The 16,285-nt window shown below is 39.9% G+C and overlaps 1 protein-coding gene across 5 annotated transcripts in view; it reads left to right on the top strand.

Moving 5' to 3' along the window:
• Positions 1-8,858, top strand: part of ORC3 (origin recognition complex subunit 3) — a 73,305-nt gene extending 64,447 nt beyond the window's left edge. For all 5 annotated transcript variants that reach the window (XM_030928978.1, XM_010387963.1, XM_010387962.1 and 2 more), the window contains 4 exons: positions 4,162-4,303; positions 6,190-6,306; positions 7,183-7,262; positions 8,418-8,858. In XM_030928978.1, coding sequence (XP_030784838.1) covers positions 4,162-4,303; positions 6,190-6,306; positions 7,183-7,262; positions 8,418-8,523 — 445 coding nt within the window. In that variant the 3' untranslated portion in view covers positions 8,524-8,858. The remainder of the gene's footprint in view (positions 1-4,161; positions 4,304-6,189; positions 6,307-7,182; positions 7,263-8,417) is intronic.
• Positions 8,859-16,285: the final 7,427 nt, after the last annotated feature.

Raw genomic sequence — 16,285 nt, 5'->3', positions numbered from 1 at the left:
CTTTATGCTTTTCATGTCTCTCCATCCAGCTTAGAATTGTAATTTTTATTCCTTTTCCATCATTATCAAGATGTCTAATCAAATGACTTAGTTCATTCTTTTACTCTCAGTTCAAGAATATAGGCTTAAATTTGATCTACTTCATTAGGCCAGGTAGGGAGAGATGAGATAGAAAGTGAGTGTTTCTCCCCTATCTAATAACAAGTATTTATATTACACTTAATCTTTGCTAGGAGTAAATGCTGGATCTGAGCCAAGCCCAGAAAACAGAGCAGACTAGCCGTGCTGCTCTATTTTATCCTGAAGAAAGAACATTTAATTCTAAACAATGCCAGTGCACCTCATTATCAGCACTAAATTTATGTTGAGACATGTGCTTGGTAAATTTAGAAGTCTACCAATCCAGCCTGTATTTTAGGATGATTCCTTTTTAGGAAACCCAGATCATTCTGATTCATGGATTTCCCAAAAGTCAGCTTTATGTAGCTGTGTAAAATCACCCACCTAATTTTGGTGGAAGTTGGGCATGCTACAGAAAAAAATGAGAAATGTGCAAAAAGAAAATGATTTAATAACCTGTGGTGAGGGGGGAACATATTTATTATAAATTTTAATGGCAGTTTAAACCCAACAGAAGGCTAGGCACTGAATAAAGTACTGAGAAAACAGCAGCACAATTATTAAAGAGAAAGAGTGCTTTTCTGACAAATTACATGTCTTTTCTGAAAGTTAAAAGTTTTGTTTTCCACAATAATGTGGGGACAGTCATTGTTCCTACTCATTGGGGAGAAATTGCTAATGCCATGAAAAGGTCCAAAACGGTCAACCAGCACCTTGGGAGGCCAAGGTGCGCAGATCACTTGAGGTCAGGAGTTTGAGACCAGCCTGGCCATCATGGTGAAACCCCAACTCTACTAAAAATACAAAAAAATAGCTGGGCATAGTGGCGCACACTTGTAATCCCAGCTACTCGGGAGGCTGAGGCAGGAGAATGGCTTGAACCCGGGAGGCAGAGGTTGCAGTAAGGCAGTCGTGCCACTGCACTTCAGCCTAGGCAACAGAGCAAGACTCCATCTCGAGGAGAAAAAAAAAAACGTGATGAACTGCAATAGTGGCCAAATGCTGGTCAAAAATTACATTTTAGAACTCATAGAGTTAACCTTGCCCTACTGGGCTTTCCTGTTCTTGTAGTGTCTAGTCCCAAACTCTTGACTCTTCCCTTTTACCAAGTAGTCACTAAAAATAATTTTACAATGTGATTTGCCAATTTTAGGCCAAGTGTCAGGTTCCAGAGTTCTTACAAATTCCAAATTGTGGGCTCTGAAACCACATCAGCAATTTCCCTTTCATGATCCTTCACCTAATATGTCTGACTTTTTACCTTTCTGAGCAGTTGTTGAAATAATCCTCAGTATGATTAAATGTGTTTTGTTGTAAAATCACAAAATCTCCCATACTAGGATTTAGTGTCTTTACCAAGATTGTCCCAGGAGGGAAGAGATTAGAATTATAGCATGTTAAAGCTAAAAGAGAACTGAAGAGTCAGTCCTGTGGCAGCTAAAGCCCAGAGAGAGGCTGTGACTCATGCAAGGCCACACAGTCTCATTCTCCTGACACCTGTCAAAAGGCCCTCTCCATTTCTCTATACTGCCCTCAATGGCCACACCACAGACCTCTGGGCAGAGCTTGGGGTTATGGAGAAACGGTGTCCTTTAAAGACAAATATAAGCAGGAGACTTCAGGAGGCAGAGTTCACAGTATACTATGAGCAGCTCTTGGCAAAAACACTGACAGGCAAGAATAAGTTGCCAGATCTTAAGAGCTGAGAATAAATTACCACTTTCTAAGTTACTGTTTTTGCCAATAGCAAGCTTCAACTTTGTAGCCCTTGTTGATACTAATTCTACCAGTTCCTTCAGAACCAACTCTTTCAGGGAAGGCCTATCATTTGTCTGGTCTGAATCCAAAATGAGCATAATGCAGTGCTCTAGTGCCAGACTCATCGCTTATTTCTTCTCACGTAAATAAGTCGCAGAAATATATTTCTATGCCAATCTCCAAGTCTACAGTCAGATAAAAATTCTAATGTATAATGTATTTGTCATTGTTGTTGTTCAACTAATGTAGCCAGTGGAAACAAAATTAAGGCAGATATTTTATTTTTGCTCTGATGGTTCTTTGAGGATATCTAGAGAGGTCTTTTGCCTTGGGAAATGCTTGCGTTTCTATATATCACATGTAAAAATGTTAAAATGTGAGGCAATAGTTTGAGTTTCTGAAGTTGACTCTGTCTGGTTGCCTTGTTAGATATCCAGCCCTTATTACATAGCAGGGACTGCAACAAGATCTTTTAATGACAGCCATGTATAATGATTGGGAAATAACTGCATGAGGTTAGTGTAGGAAGAGTTTATGGTCAGAAATTACAAATTGGTAGCCAGCCATCACAGAAACTGTTTCCTGAAGCTACAGCTAAGTTAACTTAACCTTGAGTAATTAAGATGTTAACAGTATCTGAGGTATAGAATACTGGTCCTTAGTGAGGATCAAGTCAAAATCATACACTCTTTGCAAGTAAGTTTTGTTCCAGTTGACTCTGGAGAAGGAGCAGCACCTAGAATTAGAATGAGCAAGGGGGTCACTAGCTCTTGAGATGAGGGAGGAAAGGGGTATGGTGAAGAATGATGTCCATGTTGAATACCCTTTCCACTTCCTCTCTTCTTCAAAGCTCCTGGCCACATTGGGACAACACAAGTGTAGGGGATTTCTAGGGAGTGGTATCCTCTCCAGAAGAAGAGAACGGATACTTGGAAGAAGGGGAATAATGTCCCCAGTGACTGGGCTGAGGTAGCTGCTTTGCTCTGCTTGTACTGGTGGGGAAAGGAGCTGACACAAGCTGTCATATGGCCAAAATACTTTAGGCTCAGGATTGGGCTAAGCCCCAGAAATCTTCTTTATGAAGTCATGTGAGTTAACTATATACTTTAATCCAGTTAGTGACATTACTCTGTCTATGGGTTATGTGTGCCAAAACTTCTCTCCTCCAATTTGCTACCCTCTAGGCATCCAGGATATCACTGTCATGGCATAGACCACCTGATGGGCTCATTATACATGCAAAGTGAATTTTTAATGCTATATTTTTTAGTTCAGAATTTATTAAAATTGTTTTATCATCTAGCTCATAGGTGAAAAAAATCCCAAATTATGGCAGTTTTTTTATAAGTGAAATTTTATTAATGATTTGTTTTTCAATACTCTGAAACTAAGATTTAGCCTTTTCTGCCTTCTAATGTAAAAAGTAATTCTGATATATAAAAAACTTTTGGGCCAGGCCCAGTGGCTCACACATGTAATCCCAACACTTTGGGAGGCCGAGGCGGGTCGATCACCTGAGATCAGGAGTTCAAGACCAGCCTGGCCAACATGGTGAAACCTTATCTCTATTAAAATTACAAAAATTAGCCAGGCATGTTGGTGGGCGCCTGTAATCTCAGCTACTTAGAAGGCTGATGCAGGAGAATCGCTTGAACCCAGGAGGCAGAGGTTGCAGTGAGCCGAGATTGCACCATTATACTCCAGTCTGGGCGACAAGAGTGGAACTCAGTCTCTAAAAAAAAAACTTTTGAGGTGTCATTTCCATGAAAGATATCAACTAAAAATTTTCTGTGATCCAAGAAGAATTTCCTGAACTCTTAATTCTGGGCCTTTGTTTAATATTGCCAAAGGTTAAATGTTTGTAGTGCTAGAAAATGTAGATATCTGTTTTCTCATTTACTTTAAGAAATGCTGTCTTAAAGATTTCTGAGCAGAAATGTAGTATATGTACATTTGTTCCTAAAGGTTTAACTCAGAACTGAAATATACAGCTTCTTATAAAGAGTCTAGAGGTAGTTTTAAAACCCATTATATGGAAGAGATGCAATTCTGAGTGAAACTGTATTAGATCTGATATTTGGGTTTGTTTCATTTGTTTGTTTTTGGTTGTTGATTTTGCTTTTAGTAAATGGTTCAGTCCTCTACAGAGAGAGGATTGACAAAAATGTTGTAGTGGAAATTGAAGTCCAACAGAGCCTAAAGGAAAAAAATGTATATATGTATATATATAAAGAAAATAAACCTGTGCTTATCTAAACATGGATGCCTGACTGGCTGTTTCAGAGAATACCTTCTGCCTCCTGAGACACAGCCTCTCCATGAGGTGGTGTACTTTAGCGCTGCCCATGCCCTTCGTGAACATTTAAATGCTGCTCCGCGAATTGCCCTCCATACTGCACTCAACAATCCTTACTATTATCTAAAGGTAAGATGAACATTTAGTTCTCTGATTTAGTTTAGTTTAGGTTTGGTCTCATTTTGGATTAAATTCAAAATAAAGATTCAGAAATTTCAACTTATATCAAGATTATATTTTAAAATTTACCAAAAATGAAACTGCCATTATTGAATTCTCTTTTTTTTTAGATGGAGTCTCGCTCTGTTGCCCAGGCTGGAGTGCAGTAGTGCGATCTTGGCTCACTGCAACGTCCACCTCCTGGGTTCAAGTGATTCTCCTGCCTCAGCCTCCCAAGTAGCTGGGATTACAGGCGCCTGTAATCAGAGAACTAAATCAAATTTAGAACTAAACTAAACCTCAGCTAGTTTAGCTCAGGCTCTGGGCATCATTGTCACAAAAATATTCTAAATTTGCAGTTATGTTTTAATGAGCAGAGAGTCAGCAACTCAGGGTTGCACCTCTCCTGTATTTTTTAAAATTCTTTAGACTGTAGAAAAAAATGTCTAACCCCATAGAGGTATCAATTAATAGTCAACTGTTGCTGCCAGTTTTTGACAATGTGTAATCTTTGCCCTTGACATGCTAGTGTCAGATCATAGGCACAAATACTCAAGAGTATAATGTTACCACTCTTGTGAAAATAAAGGAAATGTTTCCTGTAAACTTAACAGCAGATAGGGATTAAACAATATGGCCTAATAAATTACTGAAAGACCGAAATGGTTGTTTCTAGTGGGAAAGAGAAATACTTTGGGACTTCATCTTGGATTTTAAACCAAAGAAAGATCTATTCTGAGAGCATCTGCAGAGCTGAGTGTAGAGGATAACCAGCAGTCTGCCACTAAAACTCCTGGGGCAACACACTTCAGCAGTGCCCTTGCTAAAGTCCAGACACAGTTATCAACTCCTGGAAGCTCTTTAAACAATAGCTCAAGACAGCTCACAATTTTAGAAACTAGCTTTCTTATGACCAGGCAAAATGATCACTTTAAACATTCAATAAGCTATATATACATGAAAGAGTTGTAAGTTAAGTACCCAGAAATCTTGCCACAATAAATACTTAAGAAGCAACTCCATAAAGCCTATGAAGAGCATTCCAGTGTATTGGCTTCTCATTGCAAAATGGCACACAAACATGCAGACTATTACACGGGTATTGAGTAGGATGATATAAGTCAATGGTTTTCAGTGATGATGAAAACCATTGAATAATTTCATACTTAACCAAAAAATCAGTTATTTTTAATATATAAGCCACAAATTAAAACTTACAAAATCTGTCTTCTTGGCTAGTGAGTCACAAAAGAGAACTCACGATTTCAGTTGTCGTTGGGTGGGATAAAATATACCCCTGATATTGTAATATCAGAGCAGGGTATGTATGTAAGACTTTGTGTTTCTCAATAAAAGCCATGGATTTCAAAACACTGATGGTTTCTATAGAGCTTAAGATCTGCAGTGTTGACAACATAGTCTTTTCTTTAAAAAATAATTTATACCCTTGGTAAGTGGTATTACTAGTATTTACTAATACAGTATAATAATTGTTAGAATTCAGCTAATTGTTGGAAGTACCATTTTATTAAGTATTCCTAAAGATCTCCATAAACTTTTTACAGCAAGTGCATTCAGGTCTCAGAAATTAGTAATTTATGGATTGAAATGAAAAATATGCTTATCTTCTAATCCTGGGACTAGTCTTCTAGTGACTAAGAACTAGAGGGGTTGTGACCAAGACATAAACCTAAACAAGAACTAGTTAACTATTGAATAGACTCACTCACTCAATAAAGGAAACCAAGATTCCATTTACTGATTTACTCAGTTTAGGTTGGGGGCTTCATTAATGTCTGATTTTGTTCCTAATAATTTCTAAAAGTTAGTCATCTTAGTTTACTGTTATTTTGTAGAATGAAGCACTGAAAAGCGAAGAAGGCTGCATTCCGAATATCGCCCCAGATATCTGCATAGCATACAAACTGCACCTAGAGTGTAGCAGGCTCATCAACCTCGTAGACTGGTCAGAGGTAGGTTCGGGGGAAAAGAACAAGCTGGATATTTTTCTAACCATCCATGATGACTTTCTCAGAATATCTTTATACTTTTAGTGCTTTGGAATTTGTCTTGTGTTTAATGCCTTGCCTTTTATTTGGAAAGCATAAATCACTTCAAACTTTAAAAGTTCCTTAGGAAGTGGTAGCTCAACAGCCCCCACTCCCAATCCCCTGCCCTCTGATCCTGCATTCCTTAACCAAGCCAATTCTGTATTCATGCCAGGTCAAAATAAGTATGTGATCTAACCCAATAGTTAGCATTAAGCAAAAACTAAACAATTTAGGTCAGTTCTGTTATTTCACAAAATAAAGTATATTATTAACCAGCATTTCTCTTGAATAAAAGAAAAAAACTACACAACAGATTTAGCAATCAGGAAGTACAAGGAATACTTGGCAAGGCAATAAACAACTATTGTTATTCTTTAAAATAAACAACAATTCTTTCTGTCTTCTGAATAGTATTACAAAGATCTTAACTCTATTAAAGGCCTTACAGATGTCACCATTAAAAATTATCCATAATTGGCTGCTTCCAAGAAAAATAGATATTTTCCTGGGGTAAGATTAGTAGAGGAAGCAGGGCTTTCTTTTTCTTTTAACTTTGACTAGCTTTGTTTCTTGTTTTTCTCTGCATACTCTTAGTTCTCTGAAACAAGATTATTCAGGAACCATTACTTTATCTTTTAACATATAAGTGGTGTGAAGAGATCATCAGTGTAGTTTTGACAATCTTAAATTTCAGTGAAGAATATGTGCCAGCTATCAACAGCCATTAAAAGAAGTATAGTAAAAGATGTTTGGCAACTGTAGACATTTTTATTTTCTTCTCTCCTGTCTATTCAAAAGGCTTTTGCAACAGTTGTGACAGCTGCTGAAAAAATGGATGCAAATTCTGCAACCTCAGAAGAAATGAATGAAATTATCCAGTATCCTTTTAAAACCATTTCTACAATGTCCAAATACACATAAAATATAAGTTTATAATTTCTCCAGATCTACACTAGATATTTATAAAGGTATACTCCAACCATATTACTTGTTAAAATTAACCATATGGTGCTAGAATAACTGAAATTTCTGAATCTTTATTTTGAATGTAATCCAAAATGAGACCAAACCTAAAACTTTTGGTATCAAATTTATATCAAGATTATATTTTAAAATTTACCAAAAATGAAACTGCCATTATTGAATTCTTTTTTCTTTTTTTTTTTTTTGAGATGGAGTCTCGCTCTGTTGCCCAGGCTGGAGTGCAGTAGTGCGATCTTGGCTCACTGCAACCTCCACCTCCTGGGTTCAAGTGATTCTCCTGCCTCAGCCTCCCAAGTAGCTGGGATTACAGGCACCTGCCACCATGCCCGGCTAATTTTTGTGTTGTTAGTAGAGACAGGATTTCACCATGTTGGCCAGGCTGGTCTCAAACTCCTGACCTTATGATCCGCCCGCCTTGGCCTCCCAAAGTGGTGGGATTATAGGTGTGAGCTACTTCACCTGGCCTAATTCTTTTTTTTTTTTGAGACAGAGTTTCGCTATTGTTGACCAAGCTGGAGTGCAGTGGCGCAATCTCGGCTCACCTCAACCTCTGCCTCTTGGGTTCAAGCGATTCTCCTGCCTCAGCCTCCCAAGTAGCTGGGATTACAGGTGCCTGCCACCATGCCCGGCTAATTTTTTTATTTTTAGGAGAGATGGGATTTCACCACGTTGGCCAAGCTGATCTCAAACTCCTGACCTTAGGTGATCTGCCTGCCTCGGCCTCCCAAAGTGCTGGGATTACAGGCGTGAGCCACTGCACCTGGTCTGAATTCTCTATTTTTCTAATGTACATTTAGAAGTGGGGACGGGGAGCAATTTCCATACTATGTAGAACATTAGACGTAGGAAGCATTAAGTACTTTTCCATTTATGTGTTATTGACAGTGGATACTAATTATTAATGTTTTCCAGTAACAGTTATAGTTTAATTTAGAAGTTTATATTTGAACTGTCTACTTCACTTTACCAACTAGTATTTTAACATTGAGATTTTAACCCCTTTTTGTCAAAAATACAGCACGGCCAGTTTCCTTAACTAAAGCCTCCAGTGCTCGGTTTATTAGAGCTGTTTCTGAACTAGAACTTTTAGGATTTATAAAACCTACCAAACAGAAGACTGACCATGTGGCAAGGCTAACATGGGGAGGCTGCTAGAAAGCAAATAAGTGAAGCCAGAACTATGACATTCAGCTTAAGAGAAAAAGGTGACCAGTCATATTTACATACACTAGAGGAGCCTGTTTTGGTGAGAAGATAAATGTGCAATCCCCATGTGATGTTTAACAAGAAAAGTACATTGCTAACCCCAAACAGGCATATATCAAAACACCTGTGGAGTACTTTAGAATCCAACAAATAATACATAACTAAAACTGCTCACACATTTTACTGTACTTTCCACAAAGACATTACTAAATTGTGAGTAAATCCTTCTTGAACTTATGGAGTATATAAATGTAATAAATTCCATTATCCAGGAGTATAAGTTATTTGCAGTTGCTTTAGCAATCCTCATTCCTCCTCTCCCAATTTCTTGCATTGGCATTCCTCACTTTATTGTAGTAGGCAATAAGTAACATGAGGCCGGGCGCGGTGGCTCACGCCTGTAATCCCAGCACTTTGAGAGGCCGAAGTGGGCGGATCACGAGGTCAGGAGATCGAGACCATCCTGGCTAACACACGGTGAAACCCCGTCTCTACTAAAAATACAAAAAATTAGCCGGGCGTGGTGGTGGGCGCATGTAGTCCCAGCTACTCTGGAGGCTGAGGCAGGAGAATGGCATGTACCCAGGAGGCAGAGCTTGCAGTGAGCTGAGATTGCGGCACTGCACTCCAGCCTGGGCGACCAGTGAGACTCCGTCTCAAAAAAAAAAAAAAAGAGAGTAAGTAACATGAATATCTTACAGGTTGTTTCTCCTAGTGACTACAGGTTCCAAAACTGTCTCTGCCTCTCCATTTCCTTTAGTCTTACAACTTAAAAAAAAAAAAAAAAAAAAAAAAAAGACCAAGCACGGTGGCTCATGCCTGTAATCCCAGCACTGTGAGAGGCCGAGGCAGGCGGATCACTAGGGCAGGAGATCGAGACCATCCTGGCCAACATGGTGAAACCCCATCTCTACGAAAAAATACGAAAAATTAGCCAGGCATGGTGGCACGTGCCTGTAGTCCCAGCTACTTGGGAGGTTGAGGCAGGGAAATTGCTCGAACCCAGGAGGTGGAGGTTGCAGTGAGCCAAGATCGGCCACTGCACTCCAGCCTGGGTGACAGAGCAAGACTCGGTCTCAAAAAAAAAAAGTCCCAAACTGGCTTTATTTAGGCAGTAAATATTCTACTTCTAGATGACCCGTCAGCCACATGTAAGAGGTATGTAAGGCCTCTACAAATCACATCCCAAACAAATACAGCTCAGATGAGGAAAGTAAGGCCCAGATAAAATGACATCTCAATCTCTTCTATGGCAGAAACAACAACACATAATGAAAACAAAGACAGCTAAAGTTCATTGTTTAATGCTCTACTCCCAAGAGAATTCTGGGACTTTAAGACAACTCATTAACATACAAAATTACCATGCAGATACGGTCCATGTCCAGAAAAAGTCCATGTCCAGAAAAACTTTTGGTTTGCAAACCTTAGAACTAATTATGTAATTGCAGGATTGTGTGTGTGCACCCGTGTGTGTGCTCACAGTCTTTGAAGAGTTTTATGAGTATCCGTCATCCAAAATGCTTGGAAACAGAAGTGTTTTGGAGTTCAGATTTTGGAATATTCGCGTTATACTTAACAAGTTCAGCCTCCAAAACCCAAAATGCTCCAGTGAGCATTTCTTTGAGCATGTCGGTATGCAAAAAGTTTCAGATTTTGGAGCACTTCAGATTTAGGATTTGGGATATTCAAGCTGCATAATCAAACCTCCTTCATTCAGGAATATAAAAGCAGGTATTAATACAAGCTTAGAATAACACCTTAGACTTCTGGCAACGTGGTGGGCTGAGATGACATTAATGGGTAGCTGCTCACCCTCCCCACCTCACTCCCTGCTTCAAGCACATAAAAATGTTAGATGAACTGGCTGCAGCAGCTCCCGCCTGTAATCCCAGCACTTTGGGAGGCTGAGGCAGGCAGATCACCTGAGGTCAGGAGTTCGAGACCAGCCTGGCCAACCTGGTGAAACCCCATCTCTACTAAAAACAGAAAAGTTAGCTGGGCGTGTTGGTGGGTGCCTGTAATCCTAGCTACTCAGGAGGCTGAGGCAGGAGAATCACTTGAACCTGGGAGGCGGAGGTTGCAGTGAGCTGAGATTGTGCCATTGCACTCCAGCCTGGGTGACAGAGCGAGACTCCATCTCAAAAAAAATAAAATAAAAATACAAAATTAGCTGGGCATGGTGGTATACACCTGTAATCCCAGCTACACAGGAGGCTGAGGCAGGAGAATCACTTAAAGCCAGAAGGTGGAGGTCATAAGTCAGCCAAGATTGCCCCATTGCACTCCAGCCTGGGCAAAAAGAGCGAAACTCCGTCTAAAAAAAAAACAAAAAAAAAAGAAAGCTAGATGAATATGTCTCCAAAAAAAAAAAAAAAAAGTCAAAATGTTGCCAAGGCTAAAAATAAGGGGAAACCCCAAGGTACCATAAATAATCAACTGCAAGTCAGAGCAGAAAGCACCTAGCCCTGCAAAGCTTTGGGAAAGACAATGACCAGCATAGGTAGTTAAGTTAGATTAGGTATCTTTTCATCTTCATTTAAAAGGTGCCAGGATTTCTTATTCAACAGAATGTAAACACCTCTACATATGTACCCAGGACTGTCAGCTTGAATGTTACGAAATTTATTATATGCAAACTAAACACAAGTACTACCATTATCATAGAAAGCAACTGGACAAATAGAGGCTTTGACACCTTGGAATCCATGTATTAAAGACAGAGCCTCTGTCATTCTAGGGGTCCTTGAGTGAGGGTGTGGAACACAGCCCACCAAATGAATATGATCAAAGAATAAATTTCTCATGTTAAGTCAATGAGATTTCCATGATTTCCCTTCATAGCAATTAGCTCAATATTTTTTCTCAATATTCTTCTAGTCTTGCCTCCAACCATGTGTTTCATTTTTAAACAATAGTACAAATCTAGGGAAAGAATAGGTGATTTTAATGATTTTCTATTTAAGGTAAGGAAGTTGGCAACAGGGAAGGTCTTCCAATACAAGGACACCATCACTATATACAGTGTGGTTTCAAATGATGCATATGAGCACCAGATAAAATTGTCAGTGTTTAGAAACCATTACTTTGAACAACACTCATACAGCAAGATGCTTTTTACACTAGAAGGTACAGAGGAACTGGCCTCACACAGACCAGCAGATTCATATCTAAGGCACAGATTCACTGAGTAGAGTAAGTAGCCGTGCCTTACTTTTCTTTTGCTGGGTACTAAGTTGAATTTATCTAACCTAAACGCATGTCATGCACTGAACCACTCTGACTTTCCTCACTAAAGATTATGTAAGAAAGTAACAGCATGGCAGCTGCCCTATTTTCTTTTTCTTTTTTGAGACAGAGTCTCTTTTCTGTCGCCCTGGCTGGAGTGCAGTGACACGATCTGGGCTCACTGCAACCTCCACCTCCTGGGTTCAAGCCATTCTCTTGCCTCAGCCTCCCAAGTAGCTGGGACCACAGGCGTTTTGCCATGTTGGCCAGGCTGGTCTTGAACTCCTGGGCTCAAGAGATCCACCCACCTAGGCCTCCCAAAGTGCTGGGATTACAGGCATGAGCCACCATGCCCAGTCGAAAACTGCCCCATTTTCACAATGAATACACAAAAGAGTTATAAAATTAAAACATGAAGCTCCTTTGTGGTAATCATTAATGGAGCACAAAACCCTCAAGACAGCCTATGAAATGTCAGTTCAATTCTGTGTCCATTCTGCAATTCAGGAAACCTCTACCAAAATATCTTACAAAGGAAGTATTCTGCTTTACTAAATCTTTCATTTAAGCAATACTGATCTGAAAACCCTGAAGTAGGGTGAAATTCATTCAAAAAATACCAAGCATGTGCCATGTGCCAGGTACTGTATGCCAGTGAGCAAAGATCCCTGCCTTCATTGCATTTACCAGAGGGAGTAAAACAAACAAATGCAGGGCAGAGCACCAGGATGTTCAGGCTGCAATTTTAAAGAGTGGTCAGAGCAGGCCTCATTGAGATGACATTTGTGCAAAAAATCAGGAGTGAGGAAAAAATTTTCCATGAAGTTTTGTGGGAGAAGAGCATGCTAGGCAGACACTAGCATTAACAAAAATCCTACGGCTAGCTACGCTGGAAGAAGAGCAAAGGTGGCCAATGTGGACAAGGTAGAGTGAGCAGGAGGAATTCAATAGGAATTGAATGAGGTGGGGTTGAGTGCAGGTAATTTAGGGCTCCACAGACCTTTGTGAAGTTTATTTTACTTAGGTAGGAAGCCATCTAAACAAAACTTAAGAGTTTTAAAGGATCAGTCTGGTTGCTATGAGAGAATAGGATGGGTAAGAGAAGACAAAATGAGGCAAAACAAAGACCGGTTAGGAAACCACAGAAATAATCAAAGCAAACTATGATAGTGTCTTGGATTAGGGTAATGGCAGTAGAGATGTTAACATTTTAGGTGGAACTAAGATTAGATGAAGGATGTGAGGAGTCCAAGACCGTTTCTGCCTTGAAACAAAGAATGGAGTGGCCATTAAGTGATTGAGGATGACTGAGAGGAAAAATTTCAGAGGCAAAAATAAGTTTTAGACATAAATTTCGAGGTGTCTACTAGTTACCTAACTGAAGATGTCACATGGAGAGGTTAATATAATCTGATGTCCTTCTGTGATGAGATGAGATCACCAAGATAAGTACTAAGAGAGGAGGCACGCAGCCCAAGGTCGAGCTTGGGGGCACACTTATGTTTTAGCAAAATTCAGGGAAATCAGGATTGGGCCAGCAGCAACAGACAGACTGAGAAGGAACAGCCAGTAAAGGAGAAACATCAAGCAAGTGTAGTATTTTGCAAGCCAACTGAAGAGTGCTTCAAGGTCAAATGCTGGCTGCTGATTAGATTTAACAAAGTGGAAATCTTTGCTGCGTTTTACTAAGAGTAACGGAGTGGAGACGAAGTCTAATCACCTATCAGATGACCTAACCAAGTGTCCAAACTTAGCCTGGAAAAGCCATAACTGTGTGAGGCAATATGGAGACCGTAGCATCACCTTGCACTCCTGCACAAGTTTAACCTGAAACTTACAAAAACTTTAGACCTTTCAGTTTACAGGAAGTTCAAAGGGATATTAGAAGTTACAATTAATGACACTACAAAGAAAAACTCAAGAAGACAACAGGCCTAGTATTTCCAGAAAGTAAGAATCTTAATTGAATCCTATTTGGGGGATGAGGGTAGCTATTTAAAAAAAAGACACATGGAAAAATCTGAAATAAGGACTTGATGTTAAATTAGGGAAGTATTTTAAGTGGGAAAGTCTTTCAACTTTTCTGTTTGAATTTTTTTTCCTAATAAAACAAGTTGGTGAAAAAAAGGAGGGGGTAATAAACTGGGGGAAGTTTCAAAAATTCTTGAGTTTTGCTTTTATAAAAGGGGAGCAGTAAAATAATCACTAGCAAGCGATATAGGATCAAAAGATTTTTTAATAACATGCTTACTATGCTTTTGGAAATGATTTAGTAGAGAAAGAAAACAGATGCAATAGAGAGAGGAGAGGACTGCTGGAGCTGTATCTTTGCCTGAGACATGGATTTGCATCTAGTGCTCCTTACCTAGGGCAAATGCAGGAACAGAGAGTTGTGGGAGCCATATATCCTTGAGTAGACAGAGTCAGACTATCAGGGTGCTTTTATAGAATATTCATTTAATACCAATTACTGTAAGAGTTTGAAGGGAGTAAAGAGAACCCAAACAGGGCAAAAACAAGTCATTTCCAACCCTAGCTGCTTGAATCACCTAGGCAGCATATTAAACAGATTCCAAAAGTTCTCCCCTCCCACCAATTGTCTAAAGCAGTCTCTGGGATAGGTAGAGCCTGAGAATCTTCCACCATTTTCTTTAGGGTCGTGTCTACTTCTTGCCATAGGCCAAAGACAGCTTTACTAGTTTAAACCCCCAATATTTATTTTTCTCAGATTGCCTATTTTTCCAAAAATACAAAGAATTATACCTATGTGCACTTGTTAATCAAAGATTTACTAAACATATCATAGTACAGTACTGTGTCAGTACTGCCTTTTACTAAGATGACTATTAACACAATTCTAAAGATACTTATTACAAGCAATTTCAGGGATTTGGGGAATTCAGAATCCCTAGGTAGCTAAAATAATCTTAATATTGAAATCATGTATGGTTGGTATTTGGACTAATCAACTACTGGACCCATCTGAAGTCAGAGTAGCCCATAAGCTAGGACTTTTGGGTAAGTGATAATGCAGAAATTTGGCTGTGGAAGAAAAAAAATTTTTTATTTTTTTTCCGAGATGAAGCCTCACTTTGTCACCTGGACTGGAGTGCAGTGGCATGATCTCAGGTCACTGCAACCTCTGCCTCCTGGGTTCAAGCGATTCTCGTGCCTCAGCCTCCCAAGTAGCTGGGACTACAGGCTGTCCTGCTAACCAGTGGTTCTTAGCTGGGAACTGTTTTGTCCCTCAGGGACATTTGGCAATGTCTACAGACACTTTGGTTATCACAGTTGTGGTAGAGGCCAGAGATGTGGCTAAATATAATAATACATAGGAACAGTCACCACAACAAAGAATGATCTGGCCCAAACTGCCATTAAGTACTGAGGTTGAGAATCTCTGTTCTAGACCATTAAAAAGGGGTAGGATTGGCCAGGTGCAGTGGCTCACGCCTGTAATCCCAGCACTTTGGGAGGCCGAGGCGGGCGGATCACGAGGTCAAGAGATCAAGACCATCCTGGCCAACATGGTGAAACCCCGTCTCTACTAAAAATACAAAAATTAGCAGGGCATGGTGGTGCACACCTGTAGTCCCAGTTACTCAGGAGGCTGAGGCAGGAGAATCACTTGAACCCAAGAGGTGGAGGTTGCAGTGAGCAAGATGGCAGCACTGCACTCCAGCCTGGTGACAGAGCAAGACTCTGTCTCAAAAAAAAGGGTGGGGGGGCATAGAATTACGCACCTTATTGCCACCCTGTGCTATACCAATGTTTGTCAATCACTAATTGGCATATAAATTGCCTGGGCACCTTGTGAAACCACAGAATTGGTGAAATGTAATTACCAAAGCTAAAAATAAAAAAAAAGATCCGGCTGGGTGCAGTGTTTCACGCCTGTAATCCCAGCACTTCGGGAGGCTGAGATGGGCGGATCAACTGAGGTAAGGAGTTCAAGACCAGCCCAGCCAAAATGGTGAAACCCCATCTCTACTAAAAATACAAAAAATTAGCTGGGCGTGATGGCCCATTCCTGTAATCCCAGCAACTCAGGAGGCTGAGGCAGGAGAATCGCTTGAACCTGGGAGGCGGAGGTTGCAGTGAGCTGAGATTGCGCCATTGCACTCCAGTCTGGGTGATAAGAGCAAAACTCCGTATCCAAAAAAAAAAAATCCTTTTTCTTCTACTAACTTGATCAATTATAAATGTGTATTTAAGATTGTCTTAAATTTTGGAAATATGCTATTAGAATTCAACAAAAGAATTCACTGAAGCACTTTTTTGCTCACTTCCTTGTAAGAAAGCTATGTCTGGAAACCATGTATGGAAAGGGAGTCAAATTTGCTGAAATCATGCTTTTGCGTATCAAGTCCTTAAAGGAAAAACTGGATTCTACTGATATCTGGGGTAATTCTATAGCAGTTAAGATACCTGTAACATCCTATCAGGCAGTAAGTTACAGAAGGAATTTAGAATCAGAACTGTT

Source organism: Rhinopithecus roxellana, chromosome 4 (assembly GCF_007565055.1).
Source record: "Rhinopithecus roxellana isolate Shanxi Qingling chromosome 4, ASM756505v1, whole genome shotgun sequence".
NCBI lineage: Eukaryota > Metazoa > Chordata > Mammalia > Primates > Cercopithecidae > Rhinopithecus > Rhinopithecus roxellana.
This window is presented reverse-complemented; position numbering and strand designations above follow the sequence as displayed.